Raw genomic sequence first — 24,008 nt, 5'->3', positions numbered from 1 at the left:
TTTTCGGGTACGGAACCCTAAGCTCGCACTTCAAACATATTTAAGAACACTCTCTACTAAATTACTTTTTCATCGCCAATTATTAAGAACGAATTAAAAAAATCAAAATAGGTTCATACGTTTTGGCGCTACGATGTCACAGACAGACAGACAGACACACACACACATAGCGGTCAAACTTACCCCATTTGTTTGGTTCAGGGATTAATTAATGTATTTTTTTAGATAAATGTCCCTAGCTGACCCAAGCAATTGTCTCTCACTGTGCCGAAAGATAGGCGATGCTCAGTTTATGCACTATAATGTCAATGACCTACAGTGTATCTTACAGTGTATACAACTTCGAATGTAGCGCCAAATTTGAAATGAAAACGAATAGTGAAATAGTAAATAGTAAAATTTCAGCTCACCTTTGTTCACACGGAGCAAATTGCATACTATGCTCGATAATGTTAAATGGAATGAAAAAGATGAAAATAAACACTTTTATATGAGTGCCCGATAATGGCTCCTTACTAGGTCAATCTTGTAGCCTATGCGAACGACCAGTCAGTGAGCAGTGCTATGTTTCAATAAAGGAGCTACCAGTGTAAGTTCAAATGGAGCAGAAATTGATCATTCAATGTCCTCTAGTGGACAAACATGTATGGCGAATAAAATATATACAAACGAATGCTTATGCATCCACAATTATATATCCATTCATAATGACTCATTCAGAATGGGCAAATAACGAACCCCACGTTTTGCGGAGTTTGTTGTTTATTTATTTTTGGTGACACATATTCTAAGGTAGTTGGTCTGTCAGCACTTCAGCAAATGTCTGTAAGCAACACACCTCAATCAATTTTAATCCAGCCTTATAGTCTGATTAAAACAGAAATAAACTTATTCAGCGCGAAAAAAAACACTCAGGCTTACACTTTAAGAATCTGAAGTTAAAATATAAAAATTAAATAATTGTAGTAAGTTATTCCGATTTTATATATGCACGTACCTTTTGCACCATCCTGCACATTGGAAAAAATTTCAATTGCACCGTTTATTCTTAGGTATCATTTAATGAACTCCTTTATTCTGAGCACGTTGCTTCAGGTTTATCACCAACATCAGCCGAATTAATGATCTTGTCATGCAATGTTCTCAAATGTCTTAATAAATTACTTTTTACGTTGAATCCTTTATTGCAGAGTGTACACAAAAATGGTCGTTCGCCCGTATGAGTTCTAGCATGAATTACCATACTTGCGTGCGATGGGAATCGTTTGCTGCATATGCTACAAACTTTTAAGTTACCTGAAAACAACACATATACACAATTAATCAATATATACCGTATGTAAGTTTAGATCAACAAATGACTGAGATAATTGTTGAAAAACCCTGTATAGATAGTGCTAAATATCACCGCTTTTATTATTTTTATAAATGAGATAAGTTTCAAAAATATTTATGTAGGATAGTATAGCGGCAATTTTCCCCCAAAACTTTTTAAAAAGTGTTTGAAGCAAGAATATATGTACTAAGGACGTAAAACTAGAGTGGAGAGGGTAGCAGGAAAAAAGGTGCCTGCCTGGGCGAGGTCTAATCCTCTAGGTTGTTAAGTATACTTCGTACTGCGCATCAGGCTGTATTTTGTTTTCAATTGTTTGCCTTTTTCAATCAATTGAAAGTGATTGAAAACATATTTTCAATCACTTGGACAGTCTGATGCGCAATCCAAAGTACGCCACGATCGATGACTAGACCCATCCAGATAGGCAACTTAAATTAAACCACGGGTACTTTAGCTCGGCATAGGAGGTTTCATGTCCTTATTATATATGTTTATATATGTTATTGGTTTGAAGAGTATGATAATACTAAGGGTGCGTTCTAATATACACTACATACACTTTTCAGTGCTCTTACTGAAGAGAAATTCGTTCCGTTATAGACTAATAGTCTTCTAACATTACTCTAAGGGAATTAATTACATCATAAAACTTCATGAATCACCGCCATTTTCGTACCTTGAGTACTGGCGTTTTAGAGGTAAATTATTATTATAAATAAACTATTCACCATAATCATAATATGTTGAGTAAAATTTTTTTATTAAAAAAAATTTTAAGCATTACTTTCATGTAACATAAAAACCAGTCGCCAAAGACCTGGGTTGTCAGAGCGACTTTAAATAAACTCGATAAAAATAAAAAAATAACATTTTAAATAAGATTCAAAAACCAATTCAAATTTATTTCGAAAACAATATAGAGTGTCATGGCGTCTTGAATGACAATGTAATCAAGTAAGCTGCTCCGTTCTATTAAAATGTAATATTGTTTACATAGCGTTTGTCATGACGTGATGTATTACTTTCAATACTTTCTCATTGGTGTTTGCTCTCACGTGAGTGAATATCTAATTTTACTAAACTTATTTTATAAAAATAATAATAATTCTTATTTTTTATAAAAATGTATAATGATTAATCATTAGAAACTTTTATATAACCGATTTATTCTTAGTGGACAAAAGCCTGATAAATGGACAAATTTCATTGATTTGTTATTTTGTTAATAGGCTTTTCGAATTTACCTGCTATGGCTTGTATATTTTTTGGTTTGGGATTTCCATTACTATTGTTACTTGCAGCTAATTCTTTTTCGGTATGCGTTTGTTGTATATGACGCACCCATTCAGCTGGTGTTGGAAGAATTTTTTGGCATAAATCACACACTAATGGTGGCAATTTCGTATTGTCATCGTCCTGAAAAAGAGTAGCTTTATTAGTAATAATTTTGGCCTATAATCTGATGTCAGAACATGATGTCCCCCATCAAATTCTACAATTTTTTTTCAAGTTATTTTTTGTCTGTATATTTGGGTAAAATATGACAAATAGAGTACCTATATCCAATAATACATCCCTATCTCTATCTATCTATCTATTATAAATGCGAAAGTAAGCATGTTTGTTTGTTAAGCTTTCACGCTAAAACTAGCGAATGGTTTTTAATGAAACTGTACAGCAATGTAGCTCATATTTCAGAATACCACATGGGATATAATATATAAAGATATATTAATAAAAAAACAAGTGAAAACAAACAATTGACTGAGTAAATTGTTGAAATACCATGTATAGGCAGTGTTGATAACTCTGTCACATTTATCATACATACATATCTGACATATTTAACTGATATTCTCATATAATGCGCAAGTGTTGATGCGCAATCGTTTGTTTTTTTGACGTCACGTAAATAACAAAAGATATTCACTTTGATATTCCTATATTAATACATACTATAAAATTTGCACCTAATTAACGCCCTCGTGGGTAAACAGTGATGTTTACAAAAAAATGTTTCAAACAAAAGTTTTATATTTTTTTATAAGCAACATTTTTTACATTTAAACTTTTGTTCTATCTCTAAAGGTTTACAAGATGGGTCCTACGGACCCAAGACCCAATTGACCTATGATGCTCATTTACGAACTTGACCTCACTTTTTACGTCCTGAGTACGCTGTAAAAATTTCAGATCGATATCTTTTTTCGTTTTTGAGTTATCGTGACCACAGACGGACGGACGGACGGACGGACAACCGGAAATGGATTAATTAGGTGATTCTATGAACACCTATACCAAAATTTTGTTCGTAGCATCAATATTTTTAAGCGTTACAAACTTGGGACGAAACTTAATATACTATGTATATTTCATATATACATGGTATAATAATAATAAATTAAAATTAATTTAATTTGACATTACCGTAAATTACAGATTTCTGTAAAAATAGTCAATATAAAATATTTCACGGCCATCTTCTCTGATATACTCAATGAATAATTACGACTATTATGCATTTAAAAAAAATAGAAAACCACACATATATTTTACCTGTGTAAAACAATCTTTACCATTATTTCGAGTGTTATAGAAACGGGATAAGCGAGAGCAATCTTTATCAATCTTTGCTTTTAAACCCAGCGAAGCGGGTGATTATCACTCAGGTATATTATAAATGTGAAAGTAAGCATGTTTGTTTGTTTGTTACAGCTGTACAGTTTCATTAAAAACCATTCGCTAGTTTTAGCGTGAAAGCGTAACAAACAAACAAACCATAGGCAACTTTTTGATATACTCAATGAATTATGACTATGTTACATTTAACAAAATTGAAAACTGTGCATATCAAGAGAGGGTGGAGGCTATAAAGCGGTGGTTTTAACTTTTAAGCCAAGTGAAGCGGGCGGGTATCAAGCTAGTATAATATATAATACAATACTTTACCGGATTTGATCGTCCTCTTCGTTGTCGTTTTGCTGGTTGATATAGATCCGAATGTCCTTCAATATGTCGCACCCAATCAGCAGGTATTGTAAATGTTTCCGAACACAATTCGCATGTTAATGGTGAATAATAATTATCGTCTTTCTCTTCTTCAATATGCATTTGATATTCTTCTTCTTCGTCATTTGGAAAAATGATTTCAGGTTTGATTGTCATTTCTGATTGAAACAATTCATTTTCTGACAAATCTACATCATCCAGTTGATCCCACTCGATTGGCTCCTCTTTGATCACTAAATATTTATCAGTATCATCTAAATGTTCGTCAGGCTCATGATGCTTATCTTCTGGAATGTCACTCGATGATGATGCTGAAGATGACTGTTGTTTTTGTGGTGGATTTTTTAACAATACTTTTATCAATTTTTTTTCTCCGTGTTTTTCTTCTTGTGAATTATATGAATCACCATCTTTGGCTTTATCATCCGCTTTCTTTTGATCAATTTTTGGATTAATTTTTTGAAACTTATCCATCTTTTTATATTCTAATTTAATATTGCTGTATGTTCGTAATGGTACATCCGTTTCCATTTGGGATCGAACATTTTCAATTTTGATACCATCAGAAGTAACAGCATTTGAAATTGGTTCCAATGGGGGTACATTCAAAATATTTGGAACACGATTACGATCTTTTGAAAGTACAATTTTTCGTATCATCGGCATTGGTTTTGTGGATGTAGTAGGTATCGGAGATTGTTGTGGTATTTTTTGAGTTTTTTTTGGAAGAAGTTCTGTATTTGCTTGTTGAGTTGCTTCTGCTGGTGAACCTAAGTTTGAGTCAGCATCTTTTGGACGCCATAAACCACGTATTTTTAATAAGTCGCCAGCTTTTAAAACGTTTTCCAATATTTCATTTGATACGGTGGTCTCACCACAATATATGTATTGGATCAATGTTTTCAATGTTTTTATGTCAATATCTGGTGGCATTATGACAATTAATGGTAATGTGGAATTGGCTTTAGCATACGATTTAAATATGTTTTGAAAGTATGCACTACACAATGATAAAAGAAATCGGTGAGCATTTACTTGGTGACCATCTGATGTACATAATATTGTGTCCGTGTAATATTCTGATTGGAAAAGAGTGGCTACGGATGTATGTAAGTGGGATCCAAACGAATGCCATTTTAATTGATAGTTATCACTGCTTAGTGTTGCCATCGCACTTGTGTATCCTGAAATTAAAAAAAAACAAGTGAATACAAACAATTGACTGAGTTAATTGTTGAAATACCATGTATAGACAGTGTTGATGCGCAATCGTTTGTTTTTTTGACGTCACGTAAATAACAAAAGATATTCATCTTTTAAATAGACACACACACAACTGATATTCCTATATTAATACATACTATGAAATTTGCACCTAATTAACGCCCTCGTGGGTAAACAGTGATGTTTACAAAAAAATGTTTCAAACAAAAGTTGTTTAATTTTTGATAAGGAACATTTTTTACATTTAAACTTTTGTTCTATCTCTAACGGTTTACAAGATGGGTCCTACGGACCCAAGACCCAATTGACCTATGATGCTCATTAACGAACTTGACCTCACTTTTTACGTCCTGAGTACGCTGTAAAAATTTCAGCTCGATATCTTTTTTCGTTTTTGAGTTATCGTGTCCACAGACGGACGGACGGACGGACAGCCGGAAATGGACTAATTAGGTGATTTTATGAACAGCTATGACAAGATTATTTTCCTAGCATCATTATTTTTAAGCGTTACAAACTTGGGACTAAACTTAATATACTATGTATATTTCATATATACATGGTATAAAGATGAGTCTATATTTTAATGTTATACACATAAAAATACATTCTATGCTATGTCAACGAAGCTAGCATGACTGTAAGTATTAGGTTTATCATTTTTCATTGTTTATCGCGAAAAATTGAGTTAGCATGGGTTGGCCTTTTTTTATAATTCGCATAAAGTGTCGCATAAACTTAATGGCACCACAAATCAATGTTTTTTATGACATTTGCAGGAAGGGTGCAGTACAATAATTTCTGGGCTAGCTAATCCTTACTTATATTATAGACAAGGATTCTGTCTGTCTGTCTGTCTCTTACGCCACCACGCCTAAACCACTGAACCAATTTAAATGAAATTTGGTACAGAAATAGTCTAGAGCCTGAGAAAGGGCATAGGCTACTTTTTAATGCGAAAAAGGTCTGTAAAGGGTTGAAGAGTGTGCTTCAAAAACTTAAAAAGTTCTGCATCAATTAAGCTCAAATTTTTACATATTATACAACCAGCTTCAAGGAGTTTCTTTGTTTTAACTATTTTTAACTTTCGGGGGGTGGAAAGGTGGAGCATGAAAATGAGGATGAACAATTACATATTTTCAAATATACCCAAGTGGGGTATCAAATAAAAGAGCATGAGGTGTACATTACAAAACTGTAACTCCGACGCAAGGGGATATGAGTGAGGGGTGAGAGTAGTGATGAACGATTGAATATTTGAAATATAGGTACCCAAGTCTAATACGAAATAAAAGGACATGATGTGTACATAAAAACTGTAAGTTACATGAAAGTTAGTTCAGCCGTTTGAAAGTTGTGAACTATTTTATCGGGGTTTATCAAATTTCATAAAATTTACTAGATACTTCTCATCTATTTCTATGCAACCATAATGTCCCACAGCGAGTGGTAGGGTACAGCTAGTACTTGCTCTAAAATTACTAAATTAGTGTTCCGTATCAAAATAATAAAATCGACGAAATTGTGAATAAAGGAGGATAAGTGACGGCATATGAAGTGAAGGTTATAACCCAATAATCTTTGTATTGAAAATTGAAGTAGCCCCGTTTTGCTGCGGAACCTTAAAAATAAAATAATGAAGTATACAGGGTTAATCTGTATAACTGGTACATCACGTGTTTTAAGGAGGCGGAGTTTACATACATAAGGGCTTACCCTTATACAAATATTTTTTAAATAGTAGGAGATTTTTGAATCATTCAAAATTGTAATTGACCATTTAGATAAATTTTAACCTTTATTGATTCGTTTTAACATGAAATATTTATTGCTTTATTGCTTTATTGCTTTACAATGAGACAAATAATATATTTGAAAAATATAGTTTTATGTTCCCGGGGCCAGGCATATGATAAATGAAATTACATCAAACAGGTAGTGTTGTAAATGTGTTTTTTTGTTGGGCATAAGCAAATGTTATTTTCTTTTAATCGCTTTTCATTAAATATTAATTTTTGAGGAAAAAGAACACTTTTCCGGGAAAATATTTTACTTGTTGGGATTCTTCAAATACAAAAAAGTTATTATTACAGACAATTTAGTCCTTCACGGTTGAATTTTTTTGTATCGTTTAATAAAAATATATAAATTAAAATAGTAAGTTGAAAAAATTTTTTGTGACTGTTAGACGTCGGATATCTAAGAGCTTGTATATCCCTATATTTTCTTAATCATTTCCGATATAAATGCAAGCGTGTAATATGCCTGATTGCCTGTTTGGATAAAAGTAGTGAGCTTTTTTAAAACGCATACATTATTACAATGTTCCATGAAATCAATAGACCTGAAAGTATTATTATTTTTGTTACTCGTAAAATTATACTTAAAATAAAAATGAAATACGTTTATTTACAAAAAAGTACGAGTCTAGTTTTTTTCTTCCACTTTTAATGTTTTGATTCAAAAACTTTTGAAACAAGTATTATTATTTTGATATTTTTGCAAAAATTTATTGTGACTAGGTAAACTTTCAAACGTAATAACTTTTCCAGGCAAGAACCAAAAATTTTTTCATATCAGAATTAGTCGACTAGACATAAAGTGCATACATGCAGTCTCAAAGATTAGGTGATCCCGAATATTTATAAGCCATGGCTCCAGGACTAATTGTTATTATTTTTTATTATTTACAAAAATCTCCTACTATTGGATATATGTATATCCAATGAAAATACTAAATTAAATTAAATTGACCGCCTTAAAATACTTAATGTACCATATATGTGGATTTACCCTGTATAGTAGAAAAATTCACCGCCACTTCTTTTTGATAATATTACAAATTATAAATTACCTCTAATTTTTTTTTTCAATAAAAGTTGTATAAAAATGATATTTAATTTTAGTAGCTTTTTTTAACAGAAAAATAAATTCTAATTATTCCACAGAATTTTGAATTTGTTAATTGTTCCATATTTAAAGCCATGCGCAATACCAGTTAAACATGTTATTATTTTGACGACGGAAAATTTGATTGTACATAAAGTTTGATAAATGAATGCTTTTCTTAAAAATTTAATCAATTATTCACTTTATTAATAATAAAAACATAAATAAAATTAGTTGCAACAAAATAGCACGATTTTCATGTTAAAAGATTTTTAAATATCATACTATATTTATTTAAATATATTAAAATTATTAATTCGAACAAAACGATAACAATTAATGTACTTACTTTAAAGAAAAAACTATTGGTGAAACACTTTTTAGATTTACAAAAAAATTTGAAAATAAAAATATATAAATTAAATCACAAAATTTACTGTTTATAATTTATGAGCTTGTTTTAAATTATACTTATAATCAATAAAATAACGATTGAATAAATGAAAATTATACAATATCAGTTAAAATTTAAGTAATTTAACACTATTTTCATGATATAGAAAACAATAATTAAATCGTTAATATATTTATCGGTATAAAATAGCAAAACGCCAGGATATACAGATTATAATTGACTGTGGGCTATTACAAATGTATTGACTACTTTATGTATATTTAGGAGCTACATAGATGTTTATACATTTAAAAATCGATAAAGTACTTGGCGACTATTGATTTTATTCAACCAATCATAACATTCCGTTTATCTGTATCGATCCAAAATATTCAGTTACGATAGATTCATGCGCCGCGACGTCTATATTACTGTATCTGTATCTCTATCCCTATATATTATATTCTATCAATTACCTATACCGTTTACACCGATTGATTTCATATCATTTAATTGTTTTTTTATTTTAAATAGTTTTTATTCATTTTAATGTGCGACTCACCCCCTAAACTTTAAAACGCTTATATTTATACAAATATATACAGAGAGTACTCTACCTACATCTATTATACAATGTTTTTTATTGAAAAATTTATATATATATATAATTGAATTTTTTTTTAAATTAAAACATATTTTTATTGATTTAAATGCATGCAATGAAAGAGGAATATACTTAATTTTATTATACTGTAGGGAATTACTTATTTAAACATTATGGAACGGATTTTGAATATTTTATAATAAAAATGTACATAAAAGCGCAGAATCGATTTACATCAATTGTAAACGATTGAATATTGTGATGATATTATTTTAATGTCGTGTTTTTTTTTTGTAATGTTCTCAAGTAAATGTCGATTTTTTAATTTATTTAAAAATTAAAATGGCATGTAAGTAAATATTTTTCGAATCATTTATTTATATACAAGTTAACATAACATTTTTTTGTTTTTGTTTTACAGCAATATCCGATCAAATATTAAATATAAATTCGCTACAACAAGCGATTAAAAATAAAAATTGTAAAGAAATATTAAATGAAATTGATTCAATAATCACAAATAAAGGTGCTTTAATTCAAGATTTATCTGTTTTTCATCAGTTACTACAATCTGATAATATTGAAATCTTAACCAATGTATCAAAGTTAATCGCCGAGTTAGCAAAAACATTACCAAATCGTAATAAATTATCCGATAATGCAATCATATTAAAAATATTGCAATTATTATCAATTGATCATTTAAATTTACAAATACAATCGTGTCGGGCATTAGGTAATTTATGTTATGAAAGTGATAGCGTTCGTAATGTGTTATTTGAAAATGAAGCACTCAATAAAATTGTTACACTTTTAAATAATAACTTAAAAGTTTATTACAATTCATCAAATACAAATGATGAAAGTTTAAAAGAAAATTGTGGTATTTTACGTAAAGTTGCATGTGGTTTATTATTTAATTTTTTGGTGTCAAATGAAGATATACAAAAGAAAGCGTTAGAATTAAATACAATAAATACTGTTGAACAAATATTACAAATTGAAGTGAAAGATATTGAACATTCGGAGGATTGTATCACACATTTATTACTTGTTTTAACATTGATTTTGGATAATGGTGGTGAAGTATGGATTACAGAAAATATTTCATGCAGTTTAATTGATATTTTACAAGTTTCTACTAATCCTGATGTTTCTGAGTTATGCTTGGAAATTTTATGTGGTCAAGCTGAAAATGGTAAAAGTTTAATTTTAAGCGATTTTAGTAGTTTTTGTTATATGTTTTAATAGGGCTTTTCATTTACAAAATGATTTTTTTTTTGTTTCGGACTGTTTTCAATCAAGTAAAGACATATACTGTAGGAAATGACGCATTTGACCCAAGAATTCTCTCCTCGTCAGTAGATTTTTATGGGAGCCAGTGGAAAATGTTTGTCTGAGTGTACTGAAAAATGTCATATAGGTGAGTGCTTTTGCTTTTTTGATTTACGCCCATGCGGCGGGGCAAAAGTTCCCTACTCCCGGGCACCATGTTGTCTTTATTATACATTTAAAAAAACTATTGGACTTTATATTTTGGACAATTTTAAACATTTTTTGATACTATACATTTTTTACTTAACCTTACCGTTTTCGAGAGATGTATTATCATTTGAAAAAAAAAATTGCGGATTTTTTCCGAAAATTCGTTGTTGACGAAAATCAAATTAAATTTTTGACTAGAACCACGAAATAATCTTTATTTTCGTCAACAACGAATTTTCGGAAAAAATCCGCAATTTTTTTGTCAAATGATTATATCTCGAAAACGGTGAGGTTAAGTAAAAAATGTAAAGTATCAAAAAATGTTTAAAATTGTCCAAAATATAATAGTTTTCCAATAGTTTTTTTAAATGTATAATAAAGACAACATGGTGCTCGGTAGTAGGGAAATAGAAAAAAAAACGGTTCTGCACCGCCGCATGGGCGTAAATCAAAGAAGCAAAAACACTCACCTATATGACTTTTTTCAGTACACTCAGACAAACATTTTCCACCGGCTCCCATAAAAATCTGCTGACGATGAGAGAATTCCTCAGTTAGACGGTTTTTTTGGTTTCATTTCCTCGATTAATATCTTATATCTTCTATCATTGTCAAAAAGCGCTGCTTGAAAAAGATAAAATATATTTAACTTTCTTAGGTTGAATAATTTTTTGACAACTGTCCAAAACAAAATCAAATCGATGAAAAGATCTATTCAAGTACACAGCAGTTTGTCACAGTGTCGCCTTGTAACAATATGCCCTGGGCTCTAAGATCAGTTAAAATTTAGTCTAGCGACTTTGGGACTTTTTGCTAAAAATGATCTAACAACATTCGGACAAAAACCATATTTAAAACCAAAGGCCAGATCTGCCACATTTTCTTGATGCCCTTACAATGTGCGCTATCAATTTGTTTTAAGAAATTTTCTCTATATTTCAATAAATTTGAACTTGATTACTAGGCTAATAACATGGATTATCGTCAAGTGTTGACCCAATTAATACTATATTTTTAATTTCAGATGAAATAAAAACATATTTGGCCAAACATGGTTTGTGTGAATTAATGTACAATCTACTTGAAAAACATAAAGAACTTGTAAATGATGAAGATAGTCGCGCTCTTATGAAAATGGTTTGTGACCTTATTATTTTAGTTTTGACAGGAGGTAATCATTCATACTTTATAATGAGAAGGCTTGGTTCCACCAACTGCGATTCAATACACCTTTTTTACATTTTCACTTTTAACAAACAACTTGCGCTTGTAAGTAGCGGAATATATAATCCGTTTTTAATCTAGATAGCCGAAAATGCTGTCAAAATATCATTTGTTTTCGGCCCTATGATAATTATACCAAATTAGCCATGTGATATGTTATAATTAGGTATCACATATGTAATACTTTTATTCTTTCTCCTTATTCTGCGTTAGTGACGACTGGTAAGTAAATACTCTGGTGGCAATTTCGGAACTAATGCATGAAAAATTTCTCAGGCAAAATACGTTTGGGATGGTAGTGGCCCGTTTTTTTCTACATGGTAGCGTAGATATCTACCATATGCTAGTTTGGCTATATTCTAAGTTTATACTCCATTTTATTTTACATATATTAAAATAGTTTCTGTCCTTAAATGAGTTGGCGGAACAAAAGAATGTAAACCTGGAATGGGTACCGGGATACCAGGACATTCCAGGAAATTGTAAAGCCGATGAACTTGATAGAAATGGCACAAGACTGTGCCATAGAACTAAAGAAATAGCGAACAAAGCTCGGTCATCCTGGTACTGATTTGTATTAACTGACATGGAAACACAACAAAATTTTAATCAAAGATGGTGGAATCAGGCTTAAATATGTTAAATTTAAAAAATAATTGTATTTAATTTGAATATTACGTAGATGAGTCAATGACCTATTTATACGATAATGGAAAAGGCAAAGTATATTTCAATATGATATCTTGGTTAAGATCTGATGATGAAGATTTGAAGACCACTGGAGTATTAGCTATTGGAAATTTTGCACGAAAAGATGAAAATTGTATTCAAATGGTGCAAGATGGTGTTGCTAAAAAGCTGTTGGGTAATTTCAAACATATTAAGGTCTAAGGATATTACATAGGTGGAGTTAATTTTAATGGGGGCGGTTGGGACGGCGTATTCCAACTCGACAATCCTGTTAAGGAAGATTCTATCTACCGATTTTAATTGGAACCTTTTTTAACACTAAAATCAAAAAATTACAAATATCAACAACATAAAACGTCAGGATGTTGCTTTATGATGAAACTTGTATTTTTCGTATCTTTTGCGGTAAAACAATTAAAATCAATTTGTAGAGTAAATCTTTAAGTACTCAAGCGTGTTTAGTAAATATTTGAAATCCCGGCAAAAGGCTTTTTCGACACTGTGAAAAAGTGTATTTTTTCAAAAGCAGCGTTTTGCAAAAATTCAACGGTACAAAAAATATCAGCTTTTGAAATAACTGGAGCTGTTACGTTTTTGCAAAAAAGTAAAAATTCCGCGTTTTTTTTCAATTTGGTTCAATTGAATTAAGTTGACGTTCATTTTCTTCATATTTTTAAAGTATAGATTTAGTTTGCTGATAACAACTTTAAAAACGCAAAGACCTGATTTTCGCAATTATGTTTGAATGGCGTCAGTGAAAAATTATCACTGTTCATAATTATATTTGATTAGTCTGCAGTTTGCTGAATGATAAAATCTAATTCTCTTTCTATAAATAATAACAAATTATTTCATTTTTATCAAATTCATTAGTCCCAATGCATATTTCATTTTATCTATTCAAGAATTATTATTGACTCCACATTTATGGAATCCTTCTCATAGACCAGCTTATTATTAAAATGTGGACATTACGGGCAAAAGCAATAAATTTTTTTCACATGTTGGTTCGGTACTACTAATTTTTGATACGTCGTTCATTTTAGATTTTTTAGGAATCATTTTGACGAAATCACCGCCACTTGGCCCATTTTTTATCGGTATTTTATGGGTAATTTCTTAATAAAAGGCTATAGGCTCAAGTCTAGTCCTAATGCCTAGGAAAGATGGTTCTTATCTAAAAGTGAAAATACCGAACTACTTGAAAAAAATTTAATGTCTTTGTACGGTGTGTACGTATTGACACAATATTCGATTTTAAAGCATGTAAAAATGTGTTAGTTTGGTTTCATAATAAAAGTAACACAAAATTCGATCATAAGCTACTTCATTACTTATTCAATTAAATTTAAAACTTCTTAATTAATATAGATTATAATTGAATTGTTTTTTTTTTTTAAAGATATTTTATCTCAGCATAATACATCGAAAGGTGATTTAAAATTGCAACATGCTGTATTAAGTGCTCTTCGTAACTTGGCAATTCCTAATCAAAACAAGGAAATTATTCTTAATGAAGGTCTTGTCGATGTCATATATCCACTGTTAGAAATTGATCAAATGCCAGTTATTTTCAAACTATTAGGAACTATACGTATGGTTATCGATGGCCAAGGTAAGTTTAGACATAGACAAGATTTATTTAGAGCTAGAGATGATCAATCCGCAGGCCCACACCCAAACAACTTACTTATTACATCACCTTTTAAAATTGATATGCCAGCGAGTTACATATAGAATTATCGGTACCAGGCTTTAAATTGAAAGATCATCGTTTTGCTGTTATTCTAATCGAAAGATAATCAAATAATAAATGAAAAATTATTTTGTCCGACTTTCAATAAAAGGGGTGTAAGTTGATCGACACCTTAAAATTTTCTGTGTTAAAAATATATTTTGACAATAAACTGTTGTTGATAGATTCGATAAAAATGACTTACTTTGGCTATAGACGCATAAAATTTGGTCAACATACAAATCAATTTTTTTTTCGTGAAAAGAATAAATGGTCATTAACCAAAGCAGTGCAGTAGTAGGATTAGCCGAAATAGGAATTCTTCTACAAGGAACATGAACGCACTCCTTCGGATATGTAGGCGTCAGACACTTGGCACAACTTTTCGGATTTATGCGAATTTGTTTTGTTTGGAAAAATTCTGCCATTCATATGTTGTTGGATATGAAAGTTTTGAATTGTCTCCAACAAACTGTTAATAAAAATGTTTCTCATTATACCACCAACTTTTATTTGGGACATTTTTCGAAAATTTAACGGATTCGGTACAGATCTAGTTTTGGCATACCATACCATCCTCTGATTATTGATTATTTGTTTATATACGAAATATAGATTTTTTTATATAATTAGGTCTTGGCTGTAAATAAATTTTTTGTTTTTTAGGTGAGACAGCTGTAAAGTTTACATCAGAACGACATTTTATCGAGCGTATCATATATTGGTGTTACAATACGGATCATTTAGGTGTGAAAGGTGAATCATCACGATTGTTAGCTTGGCTAATCAAGAATTCACATTCAAAAGATGCATACACGAATGTATTAAATGTACCAGATTCAATAAAATGTCTCGTTGATATGATACCGTCACAACATCCTGTTATGCAAAATGAAGCTTTATTAGCCTTAAATTTACTTGTATTGCATTGTTTACGAACCGATCAAGATAGTATTGCTAATTTAGATTCAAAACAACTGTTGGAAAATGCATTAATTGAAGCTAATTTGGGACCAAATATTTCCACATTGCTAACAAAATGTTTAAACAATTCACTTGAAAAAGAAGTTGTAGAAAATTTATTAACTTTAATTGATCAAATCTTGAATTTTGAAAGTTTACGAAATCATTTAAGTGAAAATCAAATGGGAATAGAATTAAAAAAATTATTAGAAGAAGAAAAATTATCACATTTATGTGATAAAATTGATAATTTATCGTTACGAATTGATTCTGGTTAAAAATCATTTTGTATTCATTCCATGAACAAAAATTATATATTTGTTTTCGAATTGAAATAAATTGTTATATTTACGATTTAATTTAACAATGCTTTTGTTAATTCACGAACACGGAGGAATTTCATTGCCAAATTCGTAGGGTCCAAACACATTTTTGTCCTTCATCAATTTTTTGTAGTATTTTTTTCGAACATTGTTATAAATAAAATATACTCATCAAAATTTAAACAGGTTAAAGACTGTTCCATAATTTAACAAGTAATATTTCTGTATTTAGTTGAAAGTTTTTTGGTTTAGAATAAATAAAATGTTAGGAATTTTGTTATTCCTTAAATGATAGCAATAGTTGATGGAAGAAGGATCACAATCTTATACGGGAGTACATATGAAAATGTGGGTATCATATAGACTGTGGTATCATCAAGCATTAAATAGCTGTTCAATAAATGTCCAGATGAGCGATAACGATTAAAACTAGTTATACATAATATAAACACATTTTTTTGCCCAAAAAAATTGAGCATCTAACAATGCCTTTAAACCATTGGATTTGGAGCGCTTACTGAAAGCTTTTTTCAAAATTTTAATAAGGTTTAGAATTTTAAGTATATCTGGTTATTTTTTTTGATTAATGTATTTTTGAAATTTTTATCAAATCATTTTTCATTTAAATAACACTGGTCAATACAAATTTTGTGAATCTGAGAGGAAAATTGATTCAGCAGGTCACGTTTTTGAGAAATTCGCTCCTTAATATGGGTGAAATTGGTTTTCCTCCTTAATTCGAAGTCATATTGTTTTACCGGTGAAAAACTGTTTCTCTAAAAATACTATTTTTTTCAAAAGCCATTTTGAATTTTTCCAAAATCTCTTTCCAGGAATATATAAGTAGAATTAATTAATTATACCTAAATATTTATATAAGTAGTAATACAATGTGTATTTTAAATACAGTGTGTTCACGGATATAGGTAACTATACTTGTAAATTTTTTTTTTTTTTTTGCATTCTAATAGAAAAGTCATTCTTTATAAAAAATTTTTGCTTGCTCTGAAAAGTATGTAAGCATATTTAAAACTTCTTAATAATGTACAGGGTAGTCAAAAATTTGGAATCATTATTTTTCTTTTTGTAAACTTCCCTTTCTTTTTATAAGTTGACAAAATGTTACTAAGAATTGTTGCTCGCAATTAACAATTATGAATCTATACAAAAATCAAGAAGATTCGTGTACTTTATATAAAACATCATTTTTCATTTGAACAAAAGTTGTAATTACTAAAAAACGTAACAAAGAAAATAACATTGAATCAATTAACATGTTCCGCTCCCACCATAACACATTTTTAAAAAAAAACACTAAATTTTTTAAAAACTTTATGCAATGTACGTACATTTATCTTATTAATAACTGCTTCTGTGATTTTTTGTTTTAAAAGATTTTCATCGTCATTTAGATCACAATATAAACTTTTTGTTTGAGATAACCTCACAAAAAAATCTAGGGGTGTTATTGCGAACAACTTTTATTCGTAACATTTTGTCAACTTATAAAAAGGAAGGGTAGTTTATCAAAATGAAAAATAGTGATTCCAAATTTTTGGCTACCCTGTACATTATTTAGAAATTTAAATATGCCTACACACTTTCCAGAATAAGCATAATTTTTTATAAAGAATGACTTTTTTTCTTAACAGTTGCCTCTATCTGTGGACACGCTGTATAATAAATATCATATGATTTCTCAAAGAGCAAAAAGGATATCTGAAGGATTCAAAAAGTATTTTAAAGGAAGAGGGAAAGAAAAAGAAGGCTTCCAATTTCCATATAAGAAAATAATTAATGACTGTAGAAATGTTCAAAGCCATAAACACGTCGAAAAAATCAGTTTTTCTCCCGGGAGTCATTTTTAAATTGCTGAAATGAGCCCTCGCTTTTATAATATCGACCAATATTATATATTCTAATTTGATTACTGGGACTTTGCGCAGGGCATGCGACAAGCCAAACTGTATAACCACAGCTAGGCCATTAGACTGCGCTCGTCTGAAACTTAGTAGAGCACAGTTGAGATTGGTGGTGGGACTCTTGACAGGACACTGTCGATTGAACTATCACCTTCATAACATGGGGATCTCTGATGATCCCACTTGTAGGGCCTGTATGTAGGATCACGAAACCTCCATACATATTATTTGCACCTTGCAGTTTAGATTCAGAATGTTCTGGACCGAAACGTTGGATCCATTTATCCTGGGAGAGATCCCGACGGAGAAGCTGTGGGCTTTCTGTATGGCGTCTGGCTTCCACAAAATCCTTTAGCTTTATCCGATTTTAATAGCGCCTCCTACCCTGACAGATCGTTCTCAAGGAGGGCACAGAAGACTCTTTGCATAGGTGCTAGGGACCCACTTGAGATACCCTCTTTTGTTTTATTATTATTATATATTCTAATCGTAAAATTAGAAATGATCTATTTGCTCTTCAAAATACGGTATACACTACACTGGCCCATTCCAAGTTCAATTATTTCGAATTGAAGCGGTGTACAGAATTTTGTACGCTTTTCACTAAACAATTGTACCTTGGGATGGTATAGTTTTAATTACTCTGGCCATTCAAGTGATTTCTGTGTATTTGGTATAATAAATATCATTTGGTTTGTATTTTATATCTCAGTAGTCCGGAATCCAAGGAAAAATTGAACACTTTTATTGAGATTTTCCCTTATAGCTCTGCTTCTAGAAATTATAAAGTACTCAAATAAACTTAATTGTTAATAACAATTAAAAGGTAAAAAAGCGCAAAAGAAATTTTTTTTTGCTCAAACAAAGTACTATAAAATAAAATGAACTTTCACAATCATATAGAAACTGTAGGAAATGATAGTCCTTTGGATGTCTAATAAAATGAATCTAAAAAGAAGAAAGATTGCAAGTAAAAACGGATACAACGCTAAAATCATAGACAAAAAAGGATGTGTTACGAACTCCTATTTTGAGTCTAAATTTCAAATAATTTTCTTTAAATTTTCATTTCAGTTTCCAAGGTAATCATACTAACGTCAAATTTGTAGTCATACACTAATAATAAAATTATTTTTTATTATTTTATTTATTTATTATAATATATGTTGTATACTATGTTGAAATATAGTATGTACTACCAAAAACCTAATATAAATTCAATTAAAATGAATCTGTTTCCGTTGCCACTTTATTGAATTTATTGTAAAAGTTTTTTCAAAGAGTGCCAAGATTTCGCAAAAAAAAAAAAAAATTTTACGAAATAACAATTTTGATACGAAAAAACAATTTTGGGTAAAACTTTTCAGTACGTTTTTATCTATAATGTACGGTTTGCGGAAAAATGTTTCGAACAAAAAATGTTACTTTTTTAATCAATTACAATTTTCTAATTTAAAGTATTCATCTATCGATTAACAGTTATGGAGTTGCTTGCCAACGCCAAATTGACAGTGTGAGGGGCTCAACACCAAGTGATAGAAAATGGAACTAGATTTAAACGACTAGGCTAGCCAAGCAGTTAAACGTTATTGATTCATGTAATTTGCCTTGTTCTTTCATTGAATGGCTGAATATATTTAGACCGTTGTTGAACGTCGCCGTTCAGTAAAAAGGCTAGACTCTTAATTGAACGGCTAATTAAGCTAGTTGGCTGCGATATATATACAGCTTCATTATTACTAAATGACTACAAGAATATTTCGACAAAGCGATTTTCTGTTTATTTCTATATTCAAAGTCTAGGTAGATTAAATACAGGAATTTATTGTTTAGTTAAATTATGGGACATATATAACAACACATTCGCATGTTGAAAGCTTCAAAGATTATGAAAGGCATATTTGTGAATATTTGAGAAATATGTGTTTGGTAAAACCGAGAGTTTACGATTTTCACGGAGCTGCTATTTTCCATCGGTCCACAATTTAATTTCTAAATGCTTGTAACTTGCTACATTTTCATTAAATAAATGCGATTAATTATTAGAGGGTACTATAATTATCAAATTTTCTCTTTCAAGTTTCATGATCTCAAAAACCACATGAAATATTATAAAAACGAATTATTCATTTTTACGTTATTACAAAATCCCATCATCAAATTGCAGTGCTATGGAAGTCGTAATCGAATCGGTAAAATATAAAAAAGATTTGGAATCCTCTTAAATAAAAATAAATCGATCGAAAAAAGCAACGTATAAAAAATTTCATTAAAAAAAAATCTTAACTAAATGCGTATATTTAATAAGTTCGAAACATGACAACGATTTCTTTTAGATTAAAGAAGCACTTTTTATACAAGTTTTACAAACAGTTATTAATCATTATTAATCAATCGAAATATATTTAGCAGCAGGTACAATTATTTTACAAGCTGTGCTTTATATGCACGCTTTTAATATGCTTTTAGTAAATAAATCGAATACTAAAATAAACCACATATGGTAGCACAAGACATTCAAAATGATCAAGCAAAATTAATATTATTAAAAAAAGTGTGCTTTTATTTATTCTTTAAAAATTAGAAGGCAAGGTAAATGTTACGAAAACTACATTTTGTGTGATACAAAAGTTAAAATACAGCTCAGCTATATATAGATATATATTGATACAGTGGAATCATGACTCAAATATTTCTTGAAGCCCAGTGGAAATAAACAAATTTACTAATGTACAATTTGTAACAATTTTCATAACGTAATTATCCGATCAAATTAAACATCCGAAGATACAAAAATTCGCATCCAGCTCAAAGTTTGTGGGATTGTTTAAAACACCATCATAAATGAAATCTAAAAAGTCCTCTGAAAATCGCGAAAAAACCGTTTTTGTGAGCTTTGACCTCGAGTAAATTTTTTTCCAGGTATCAGATAAATTTCGATGAGTATTTTTTAGATTTAATTTATGATTGAACTTTGAGCTGGGTACGAATTTTTGTACCTTCACTTTTATTTTTTGGTTTAATTTGACCGGATAATAAAAACATTCCCTTGATTTTTATAGGTTTTAATTTTTAGGGAATTAGGGGGGAAATTGGAGTTATCTTACTAATACCTCACGATTGAGCTTATGACAAAAAAGTTCAGGAACAATTTTTGTGTAAAATTTTATAAGCTTTTAGATTTAGAAGAAGATTAATCTAATTTATTGGATAAATTATTTGTTTCATAGTTACTTGTTAAGGCTCAAAAACTCGCCTTATCACTTAGAAAACGTTAATTTTTCAATTTTTATAAAATTATTTTTTACAGGCTAATTGTTTTACCAAAATTTACTAAAGTCATTATGCTATACTTTTTGAACGTTTCTAAATACCCAAATTAAGAAAAACGATATAAAATAATTCAAAACCATTAACAAAAAAAAACTAGAAAATACTTTCAAAATTTTTGAAAGTATTTCTATAACACTTTAAAAGATGGGTGGTTTTTCATTTGATTGAATGGGCAAAAAAATGCATCATTTTAAAATTGGAATATCTCGGTCAATTTTGAAGCTAGAAAGTCGAAAAAACAAAAAGGTGCACAATTTTTTATAGTTTTTTTGTAATATGTAAAAAACTAATTAAAACCTCAAACTACCCCCCTAAAAAGGGGTTTAGGGATGCCCCGGAGAGGTCGACTTTTTGGTACGAAGTTATTACAACCTAATAAACAACTGTGGAAAATTTCAAAGATGCCAAATTTTTTTTCTTTTAGATATTAAAAGTTTCATTGTACTATAATTTATATCTAACTAATTATTTTTCAAATGCACCCAAACCCACCATTTTCCCAAGTGGCAGTATAGAACTTATGTAGATAGGACTTTAATTGAAGGCGAAACAAAAAACTTAGATCGCTGCTATGCTTGTACCAAGGAGCATTCATCTTAGTTTTTGGTTTCGCATTAAATTATACATATATAATAGGTAAGTTCTATACTGCCACTTTCGAAAATGATTAGTTTGAGTGCACCCGAAATTTGTAGCCAAATTATCACTGGAGATTTAGCTACAAATGAAGGTGCAATACGTGTAAAAAGAAAAATTTACCTACACTACCTAATAAAAATTATTTTCTATTGACTCACATTCAAAAGTTTGAATCGGAAACTCGAAGGTCGGCCTGAATAGTAATATAGTGTATAGTTACTTTTCAATTTAAGACAACGGTTGAATTATTTTAGTTGCGACTCTGCTGTATTTATATTTAAAAAAATTTATTATGTTTTAACTAAATGTATAACGGCAGATTCAGATTGAGTTCCTTAATATAATGCCATAAATTGCATTTAATTTGTGATAAAACAACTTATATTTTACATTTTTATAGAAAGGTATTCAATAACATGATTATTAATTCAATAACATGGTTATTAATTCAATAAAATAAAATAACTATCATATTTGCATGTTAATATAATAAATTTCATTAAAAAATTGAATTCGTTGCCTTTTAAAAGTTCACAGTTTAATATGAAAATTAAATAAAAATTCTGTTAATATAGTTCATTATTTATTATGAACTTTAAATTAATATTAGACTTGTTATTATGTAAACGTTTATAAATATAGTATTTTCAAGTAAAATGTATTTTTTTTAAAACATCAATAAATCCATGCTTCTAATATAAATGATATTTGCAATTTAAAATTTTCTCATTGTTTTCAAGTTTTCATCTTAAGAGTGGTAAATATTAAAGAGTTTTTTTCATGTAGATTGAACATCTCAAAATATAGGGCATCAGAAAATTAGCTTACGAATCATTTTAATGACCACCTATAAAAGCCACAACCTTGTAAGTACGGTACATGGTTCAATTCTGCACTTTCCAAGTGTGCGTACAAAATTGATAAAATATTAAATTAGTCACTAAAATGTACAAAAAAAAAAAAAAATAAAATAATGATAATGAAAAAACACAAAACAATAAATTATAAACAATGCGATGAATAAACTAAATTTTGACTCTGTATGAAGATTTTTGTGTCACTGTGGGCGTCGTTTTTACGATTTTCTAAATTATTAAGGATAGTATAATACAATTACCAGAAAAATTTGAAGTCGATAGACCGTCTCTAACTCTAAATAAACTTAAATAAAGTTCTGGTAATTAACAAGGATAGTATTAGAGAGGTTGTGTTTTTAACAAGTTTTTTAATTCTAGAAAAAAATCTGAGATTAAAAAAGAAAAACAAAAATTATTAACCGTTTCATTGTTGAGATATAAAAACCCAAACTTAATCAATTTTATTATTGAATAGAAACAACTATATTAGAGTACTATTGTTGTGAGAGTAATAAATATATTATAAGTTTGTAATCAAATGCTCACTCGTTGTGTTTTGTATGTATACACAGTTCTCTGGTACAGTCGTACAGTATAGATAAAATTTATAACTTATTTCACTACAAAACGAAGATAAGATAAGGTCGACGTTAAAAACATTAAGGCTAAAAAGACACAAGTGACACAGTCTTTGATATTACAGTCTTGCTTGTGAAAAAATTATTCCTAAATTAATAAATTCATAAATTCTCAGCCTATAATTTTTAGATTTTGTGTTCTTAGCCTAGCCTTGCCTGTGAAAAAATACTCAATTTTTTTCTTAAAATAAGACTTTAATTTCGAAAAGTTCATATTACAACCTATATTTACTAAGAAATGAGTCATATTTATACACCTTTTAAAATCTCCTGGGGTATGCGTCCTTTAGAGTTAGATACCATTTTTACCACAGGGTAACCTGAGTAACACGAAAACTACATGTTGAAGTTAGTTACAATTATTTAACATCATGAAGTTGACGATAAACGAAATATCACTCACATTAGATAGATAGATAACAGATTAAGTATCATCTATGACCACAATAGATAAGCTATATAATCATCATCCTTGAGGTCAACTGGAGTATGTATTATTTGTTTACATTATCTATAAATTATTATATTTATTATAACCGAAGAAGTATAACTTCCCACTTGCGTACATAAGTACATACACCTTTTTTTAGATATTGCTGGCCTAGTATCGAAAGATTTGCATGCGATTTTACAAAAAATCTACTCAATTTCTTGTAGCTATTACAATGCTAGGCAACATTCTCCCAATTCAACATTTATTTAAAATGAATGTTTTGGGCTATAAATGTAAATATTTATTTATT

General features: G+C 29.6%; 2 protein-coding genes across 4 annotated transcripts; one reads left to right on the top strand and one right to left on the bottom strand.

Annotated features, from left to right (window-relative positions):
* Positions 1-914: 914 nt before the first annotated feature.
* Positions 915-8,840, bottom strand: LOC123305878 (histone-lysine N-methyltransferase PRDM9-like). 3 transcript variants are annotated; one of them, XR_006536868.1, is made up of 4 exons: positions 4,286-5,537; positions 2,581-2,752; positions 998-1,296; positions 915-932 (listed from the first exon to the last, which is right to left on the bottom strand). XR_006536868.1 is itself a non-coding variant. In XM_044887717.1 (4 exons), the coding sequence occupies exons 2-4, from the start codon at positions 5,513-5,515 to the stop codon at positions 1,073-1,075; spliced, it is 1,626 nt and encodes a 541-aa protein (XP_044743652.1). In that variant the 5' UTR covers positions 5,516-5,529; positions 8,808-8,840; the 3' UTR covers positions 958-1,072. The 3 variants fall into 3 exon arrangements, 2 of the variants coding, with proteins under 2 accessions (XP_044743652.1, XP_044743651.1); XM_044887717.1 differs by lacking the exon at positions 915-932 and adding an exon at positions 8,808-8,840 and having other exon boundaries at positions 958-1,296; positions 4,286-5,529; XM_044887716.1 differs by lacking the exon at positions 915-932 and having other exon boundaries at positions 958-1,296.
* A 912-nt stretch (positions 8,841-9,752) lies between these two features.
* On the top strand, positions 9,753-15,666 carry LOC123290784 (rap1 GTPase-GDP dissociation stimulator 1; the record flags this gene model as incomplete). The annotated part of the gene is made up of 6 exons (XM_044871108.1): positions 9,753-9,762; positions 9,878-10,654; positions 11,966-12,112; positions 12,848-13,030; positions 14,258-14,470; positions 15,257-15,666. Coding segments are annotated over exons 1-6 (1,740 nt in total), but the record flags the coding sequence as incomplete, so codon positions are not given.
* Positions 15,667-24,008: the final 8,342 nt, after the last annotated feature.

This window comes from Chrysoperla carnea, chromosome 1, assembly GCF_905475395.1.
Source record: "Chrysoperla carnea chromosome 1, inChrCarn1.1, whole genome shotgun sequence".
Lineage (NCBI taxonomy): Eukaryota > Metazoa > Arthropoda > Insecta > Neuroptera > Chrysopidae > Chrysoperla > Chrysoperla carnea.
Note: the sequence above shows the minus strand (reverse complement) of the source record. Positions and strands in the feature narration are given on the sequence as shown.

Excerpts from the sequence above, each read along its gene's own strand:
- LOC123305878 (XM_044887717.1), bottom strand. The coding sequence starts at position 5,515 with ATGGCAACACTAAGCAGTGATAACTATCAATTAAAATGGCATTCGTTT. Across the intron at positions 2,753-4,285 it reads GAAGAGGACGATCAAATCCG|GACGATGACAATACGAAATT; the intron begins GTAAAGTATTGT and ends ACTCTTTTTCAG. Across the intron at positions 1,297-2,580 it reads AAATATACAAGCCATAGCAG|GTAACTTAAAAGTTTGTAGC; the intron begins GTAAATTCGAAA and ends TGTTGTTTTCAG.